General features: G+C 35.9%; 1 protein-coding gene across 1 annotated transcript; it reads left to right on the top strand.

Annotated features, from left to right (window-relative positions):
• Positions 1 to 4,646: 4,646 nt before the first annotated feature.
• Positions 4,647 to 7,384, top strand: LOC120211006. The gene is made up of 2 exons (XM_039209636.1): positions 4,647 to 4,899; positions 7,182 to 7,384. Exons 1-2 carry the CDS (start codon positions 4,647 to 4,649, stop codon positions 7,382 to 7,384), a joined length of 456 nt encoding a protein of 151 aa, XP_039065567.1.
• The last annotated feature ends 1,289 nt before the right edge of the window (positions 7,385 to 8,673 follow it).

Consider the following 8,673-nt stretch of genomic DNA (forward strand, 5'->3'; position numbering starts at 1 on the left):
GAATCTTCAAGCTACCATTTTGCGAACACTATGTGTTCGAAAAACAATGAGAGTTTGATTTATCAAAGGAATTTACAACACAAAGGGTACATTAGACTACATTCATTTTGACCTATGGGGATCTTCTAGAGTATCATCTTATGGATGAACAAACTACATGCTAACAATCATTGATGACTATTTCTGAAAGTTTTAGTTGTTCTTCTTGAAGAAAAAGAGTGACGTGATGGCCACATTCAAGAGCTGTAAGATAATAATTAAGAAACACACTGAAATGTAATTTAAACGCCTTCACACTAATAATGGTTTAGAGTTTTTTGATGAATTTAATGAGTTGTACAAAGAAGAAGGGATAGTGAGAAACTTGAAGGTTTGTCATATGTCACAACAAAATAACATTATTGAGCGGATGAATAAAATAATAAAAGAGAGTGTTCGTTGTATGCTCTCCAATTCTGGTCTATTGAAGTTGTTTTGGGCTGAAGCGGCTTTGCTATTGTGTTTTATGATTAATATGTCTCTGTTCATGGTCATTGACAAAAAGACTCTACAAGAGGTATGGTCTGGAAAACCTGTAGATTATTCGGATTTGAAAATATTTGGTTGTCCTACGTATGATCATGTAGACAATGGTAAATTGGAGCCTAGATCCATAAAGTGTATCTTTATAAGATATAAATCAATAGTAAAGGGCTATAAGTTGTGATGTCATGAAACTAAAAAGGTAGTTATTAGCAAATATGTGATATTTAACTTGGGCTAATTTCTGAATTTTTCTGCTAAAAAATGTGTAAATGCTACAGCGCTGAAGAAAATGCAACAGCAGCCGATGACTCACTAGGTTGGGCATAACCTTCTAGAATAGGGACAGTTGGATGGGACAATTGTATCCTCTCTAATCAGTTGCTTCTACGTAGAGAAGCTTCATTAGAGATAATTTTGGCCTCCTCCACCTATAAATAGGACCCTCCTTAGCTCATTTAATCATCAATTCTTCATTCTATCAGCTTCTACATAAAATCTCTCGTCTCTTTTCCATGGTTGCCTAAGCCGCCCAACTGGGGAGTGCTGTAACATTTGAAGACCAATCTTCGCTGAGTAGCATCGACTGTCAGCAAGATCACTTCAGCTACTTAGGCTTTGCCTGAGATATAGAAGTATAGATAGTTAAGTTTATATATTTGTGATTGAATGTTCTAAATTTTTTCTTTTGGGAGGAACCCTCGTTTTTATGAATACTATTTAATTTGCTACCTTGTGCCTTATGCTTTTTGAATGATGAAAGAGATTTCATTATTTAAGTATACTGTTATTTTATTTATAGATAAATTGAATGACTTGTATGCTAATTTCGTGGCTTTGGTATTGTGAGAAGCAAATGCATGCTGAGATGTATGTTGCCAAATGTTTAACATCATTACTATGCGATTTTTTGCATTAGTGAGAGCTATTTCATATTAATCTATTAATAGTAATTAATGTTTAATACATTGTAGTTAAATTAATTGCATGAATTAAACAATGAATCCCTTTTAATATCCCATTCTATTTGATTTTTGAATCACTATTGTTCCTAGTGCTATAGTATGACCTTGCCTCTATTCCATTATTTTTTTCTATTTTAATACTTGTTTCATTTATAAGTCAATTCATCCAACTTTTATTTCATTAAGTCAATCGTAAACTTTATGCTCTTTGTGTGTTCAACATTCGAAATCCCAAAAGGATTTACACCTTATTACTTGATGACTATACGTATACTTGCATGATTGCTATAGAATTTTTAAGAGCATCAAGTTCTTGGCGTCGTTGCCGAGGAGAAACTGTTTACTTTTGAGTTTTGTTTTAGTTTACTATCTCTTTCTTTTTTTCTTGCAGCTGTTTTCTTTTTTCATGTTTGATAGGGACGACTTAGTACTTTTTATCATGAGACCGAGAAAACCTTTAGACACCATCAACAAAAAGCTAACCAACACCAAATTCAAATGGATGACCAACATTAAGGTCACAAGGCCCTACTACCCCTACAACATAAAGGATAAATCTCGCACGACATCGGAACTGAGCAGCAACATTATTTCAATATGGACGATCATAATCGACTTATTAGGGAGCATATCATTCTGACATTAGATGACCTACATCCTGAATAGTGCGACCAACCATTCAATCCGCTAATTTTGAGTTAAAACTGGTGATGTTCCAAATGATGCAGTCTATGGAGCAGTATAGTGGATCCTTTACTGAAGATCCAAGAGCATATCTTAGAGCATTCATAGAGGTGTGTGATTCATTTGTTCAGCAAGGAGTCCCTAAAGAGGCACTGAAGTTGAAATTGTTTCCATATTCGTTGCGTGACAGAGCTAGAGCATGACTCAATTTGCTACCGCCTAGTGCTATAGCATCCTGGAATGAACTTGCACAAAAATTTATGTTGCATTTCAATCCTTCTAATATGAATGTGAAGCTGAGGAATAGCCTTACCTCATTAAAGAAAATTGAAGATGATAATTTATGAACTTGGGCCAAAACAACTATCAATGCCCTAATATAAGGAACATGTTCGGCAGACACAATGCTGTAGCACTAGACATTGACGCGGTGAACTCAATGGCATCTCAAATTACAACATTAATGGATATGGTAAAGAAATTGCAAAGGTAGGGTGGCATGTATGAGGTAAAAAAATGTTTCTACCCCTTCTTGTGTTTATTGTGGAGATGCTTATTTATGAAGAATTTCCACAAAACCCCAAGTCTATTTGTTTTGTGAGAAATTTCAATAGGGAAGATAATGCTAACACATATGGGAATACATACAATGCAACTACCGCAACCACCCCAATTTATCTTGGAGGAGTCAAAATGTTGTCAATCCAAATGTTGTACAATCTAATTTCCCAATCAACAACAACATTACAATCAATAACCGATGATGCCGCAGGATCAACAAGCAACACAACCTCAGCAAAGGTATAATTATTAAGGGAAGAATTCCAATCAAGCCACTACCATGTCATCTCTTCAAGTATTGATGAATGAATACTTGGAGAGCCAATCAGCATGATTAAGAGTGCTGGAGAACCAAATTGGTCAACTAGCCAAGCTTTAAACAATAGGCAACTAGGGACGCTGCCCAATGATACCGAAGTCACTAAAGCTTATAGGAAGGATCATTGTAATGAACATTACAAAGCGATGACAACTAGAAGTGGAATCCATATTAGGAGACCTTCTGTTGAAAACAAGAAGAAAGATGATGAACATCAAACCAAGGATAAGAAAGTAGCACAAGACGTATCTATGACATATGGTATAGCCAAGGATACTGGACAAAGCAGCAATTCAGGAGCAATGCATGCAGCATCACCTCAACCAGTGCCTCCTGTCAAACCCATGATGCCACATCAAACCTAGAATCAATCAACTCCAAGACCTCCTCCTCTATTTCCTCAACATTTCAAGAAGACCAATGAGGACCAACAATTAAAAGTGTTCTTTGATGTAATTCACTAATTAACCATTAACATTCCATTAATAGATACTTTGGATCAAAACCCTAACTACATCAAATTCATTCCTGAAATATTATCCAAGAAGAGGAGGTTGGGCGAGTTCGAAACTATTGAACTGACTGAAGGCTGCAGTTCAATGGCCACAAATAGACTATCGCCAATGCTAAAAGACCCAAGGAGCTTTACTATTCCCTGTAACATTTATGACTAGTTTATTGGTAAAGCATTATGCGACTTAGGTGCCAACATTAACTTGATGCCCTGCCTATTTTTAGGAAGTTTGGAAGTGGAGATGCAAGGTTCGATAATTGTGATGCTATAGCTTGCCGACTAATCAATCATGCATCTAAGTGGAATAGGGGAGAATATGCTGGTTCGAGTGGATAAGTGTATATTCCATACTGGTTTTATTATCCTCGACTATGAAGCTGACAAACAAGTTCTAATTATCCTTCGAAGACCATTCCTTGCTACAAGAAGAGCATTAATCGATGTTGTAAAGGTAGAATTCATTATGCGCTTAAATGATGAATACATTACTTTCAATGTCTTAAAAATGTTTCTTATATAGATGATACTGTTGAGTGTAATAGTATTGATGCTTTTGATGTTTATGTGCAGGAGCATTTAGATTAAAGCTATAGAATGGAAGTTGCTACAGCAAATGCATTAGCAGTTGAAGAAATTCAGGACAATGAGGAAGGAAATTTCATGCAACACTTTGAGTCATTAGACTTTCCTGATCGACCTATTCAAGCAACAAAGACATCCATAGAAGAATAACCTAAGCATGAGATCAAACCCTTGCTTGAGCATTTAAGATAAGTCTTTCTTGAAGAAAATGATACTCTACCAGTCATTGTTACAACGAAGCTTACAACTTCGTAAACTGACAGTAGGATTTCTATGCTGAAGTAACATAAGAAAGCAATTGAGTGGAGCATTGCTGATATCAAGGGGATTAGTCTAGTATTTTGTATGCATAAATTTTTTAGAGGATCCGAATAGTAGTTATATTCAACAGCAAAGAGAGTTGAATCCAATTATAAAGGAATTAGTTCGCAAAAAAGTCATCAAATGGTTGGATGTTGGGATTATATACCCTATTTCTTACGGCAATTGGGTGAATCCCATGCAATGTGTCCCTAAGAAAGGAGGAATAACTGTGGTAGCAAACGAGAAGAATGAGTTGGTTCATACACGAAAAACCACGTGCTGGAGAATTTGCATGGAGTATCGTAAGCTGAATAAAGCTACAAACAAGTATCACTTTCTGCTACCATTTATTGATCAAACGCTTGACAGACTTGCTAGAAAGGCTTTTTATTACTTCCTTGATGGGTATAGCAGCTACAACCAGATTGATATATCTCCTGAAGATCAAGGTAAGACAACCTTCACATGTCCCAATGGAACTTTTTATTTTAGAAGAATGATGTTCAGGTCGTGCAATGCTCTAGTAACATTTTTACACTGCATGATGGCCATATTCTCCGATATGATTGAAGATTGCTTAGAGATTTTCATGGATAATTTTTCTATCTTTGGGCAAGATTTTAAATAATGCCTTACTAACTTGGATATTGTTTTGAAGAGATGTGAAGAGACCAACCTTGTGTTAAATTGGAAAAAGTGTCATTTCATGGTAACCGAATGCATAGTGCTTGGGTATCACATTTCTCAACATGGCATTGAAGTGGACAAGGTCAAGGTAGAAGTCATTGACCATAAAAAGATTTCTAGGGTATGAGAGCTTTTATTGCAGATTCATTAAGTATTTCTCACAAATTTCAAAATTGTTGTGCTCATTCTTGGAGAAAAAAAAAGAAATTCTTAGTTGATGCTGAAGTTCTTAAATCTTTTGAGACCATAAAATTTAAGATGGTCAATGCCCCTATTGTCGTAACACCAAATTTGGTTTACTATTTGAATTGATGTATGATGCTAGCGACTTTGTTGTTGGAGTAGTGTTAGGTCAATGCAAGGAGTGAGTCTTTCATGATATTCATTATGCTAACAGGACATTAAACGATGCTCAGGTAAATTAAACCACAACTAAAAAGGAATTGCTTGTTGTAGTGTTTTGTTTTGACAAAGTTTGACCATACTTGGCTTGAACCAAGGTGATAATCTATACCGACCACTCGACGTTGAAGCATTTGTTTGCTAAGGACACCAAATCGAGATTGATTCATTGGGTGCTATTAATTCAAGAATTTGACGTTAAAGTCCGAGATAAGAAAAGGACTGAGAACCAAGTGGCTAACCATTTGTCCCGTTTGGAATCCGAAAGTGAAGATAGCAAGGCACTTGTGATACCGAATTCCTTTCCCAATGAATGATTGTTGGCCATCAATGCTCTACCATGGTATGTAGACTTTGTAAATTATTTAGTTAGTGGTATGCTGCCAGCAGACCTTAATCACAAGGTTTAAATAAATTTTATAAGAGATTTCAAAGGATATTTTTGGGAAGAACATTATCTTTTTAAGCAATGTAATAACCAACTTTTGAGGAGGTGTGTTCTCAAAAGTGAACATCATAACATCTTACAGCATTACCACATCATACCTTATGGAAGATATTTTTGATGTATGTGTACAGTAGCAAAAGTCCTCCATGTGGTTATTATTGGCCTTCACTATTCAAGGATGTTAATGCTTTCGTACAGCAGTGTGATTGATGCCAAAGAACTAGAAGCATTTCTCGACGTAATGAAATGTCAATGTAACCTATATTGGAAATTGAATTATTTGATCTTTGGGGACTAGATTTCATGGGGCCTTATCCATCTTCTTATGGCAACACTTTCATTCTTTTTTATGTTGATTATGTGTCTAAGTGGGTTAAGGTTGTAGCATTACCCTCAAGTAATGCTAAAGTAGTTCTTCAATTCATACACAAGAATATTTTAACTCGCTTTGGAACACCAAGAGTATTCATTAGTGATAAAGGTTCCCAATTCTTTGGTAGACAAGTAGTTAATGCACTACAACGTTATGGAGTCAAACATCGCATTGATACAATATAGTATCCTCAAACAAATGGTTAAGTTGAGGTGTCCATGTCACACCCCAATTCAGGGGCAAAAATTTATTAATATAAAGTATCAAATTAAAGTAGTAACAAGGGAAAAGTTGGGGACCAAATTGGAAATTTCTAAAAGTTGTAGCTCTGTTTTAAAACCTTAAGAAATTTTAGGGTCTTGAACTCAAATTTTATCATTTTTATAATCAGTGAAAAATAAATTTAACCTAATCGATTAAACCCCAAAATTCCTTCCCGCCAGCACATCTTTACAGTCTCAATCCGTCGTTGTCTGACCACCTTTCGTCGCTCTGACACCACCAATAGATTAACCTTCGAACGATGATCAAAACCAAACCCCTATACTATCGAAAACCACCATCGTTCAACGTGAAGAGCCATCAAAGAGTTCGACGAAACCACCCCTACGCGTCTCGATTATTTCGTGATTTCGACCAATCCGGTGATCGTTCCACCTCACCATCTCCAGCATGGTGTTCCCAAACAATTCCAACCAGAACCCGACCAGAGCTGTCATAGTCGTCATCCGTCGTTGGGAGGGTAAGTTTGAGCATTTTCCGGTTAAAATGTCATGTTTTGGCTGATTTTTGAGTTGGTTTGGATTGATAATGATGTATAGATGCTTGTGGACTACTCGACCAACCAACCAGACCTCCATCACCACCGCACACGCTGCCATACGTTGGTAGTACGCGTGGACTTCTTCCCCTGCCCTGGAAGCTTCTGGACCGGTCCAATTGGTCTAGACCGAACCGAACCACTCAACCCGACCCGCCTGGTCTGGTCCAATCACTGATTCAACTCACTGAGTTAACTCGTTAACTTTGACCGAGTCAACCTATTGATCGTTGATTTTGACCGGTCTGTCCGTTGACTATTAACTTTGACTGAAAAAGTTAATTTTTTAAAAAAGTCTTATTTTATGTTTTTCGACGTCATGAGTCCGAATCCGAAGTCTGTTTTGCCAAATTCGCACCTGATAAACCGTGTTTCAGAGATTTACCTTCAGATTCAATATGGTTTCTCAATTAAGTTCAGTTTCTGACGTAAATTCTATTGCTATGTATTTGAGGAATTATTGGATGTTGAATTCATTTAATTATTCGATCGGTGGGGCACAAAAATCGAGGTAATACATTACTGCCTTTTTCATGCTTTATGGAACATATTGGTATTGATTACTACATGGATGAATATAATTGGTCACATGTATATAGTTAATCATTTTCTAAACTCGATCTGAGCGTGAAATAAAGTAAAGTAAACTGAATAAGGCTCGAACTACATGCATAGACACAAGAAGACTGATAAGAAATGATTTCAAGCTCAGTGATTATCTGGAAAAGAAAATAACCACAGACTCTCTAAATTCTATTTGTTCTTGTTAAAAGCTTTAATACTGAAATAACCTGGTTAAGAAATTATGAAATTACCCAAGAGGTAAAATCGTCCGGATTGACCCTCGCAGTGAAAGTACTGTGAGAATTCTTATTTAATCCGATAAACTACTGATTCACCTGTTAAATTCCTGATCTGTTCGGAAAGTCATTGATAATCAGATTTTACATCTAAGAAGGTACAATACCTAGAATTATATATTTTTCAGCAAATACCTAAAGGCTAAAACATCGGAAGTATTATTTATGTTTGCCTTGTTCAGACAAATTTTATTAAATGGAAATACCTGACTGAAGGAAAGAATTGAAATACCCTTAAATCGCAAAATGAATAAAATACCCCTGAAGAGTAAAATAATCCAAAAAATCTCTAAGCTCTGGAATCACTAAATTATATAACCTAGTTGAACTGAATGGATAAACTATATGTATCCAAATTTCAAAAATGATCGAATTAATCTGGAAAACTCTGAAGTAATCGAGATAGACTTGCTATTAAATGACCTAAGTACCCTCAATGACCTTGAATTAAGTGAATAATTTGGATAAGTATGGAAACACCGATGATTATATATATATTGTACCGTCCATGAGAGTTTTGAACCCCAGATCAAGCACGTTGACATTTCCTGATATTGTTGCAATGTAGAAATGAAATAAAGACTATTGGAATATATGTTCGTCTCCTTAAGATCCATTCAGTGATGATTCAGA

This window comes from Hibiscus syriacus, unplaced genomic scaffold (genome assembly GCF_006381635.1).
Source record: "Hibiscus syriacus cultivar Baekdansim isolate YM2019G1 unplaced genomic scaffold, ASM638163v2 tig00109951_pilon, whole genome shotgun sequence".
NCBI classification, from domain to species: domain Eukaryota; kingdom Viridiplantae; phylum Streptophyta; class Magnoliopsida; order Malvales; family Malvaceae; genus Hibiscus; species Hibiscus syriacus.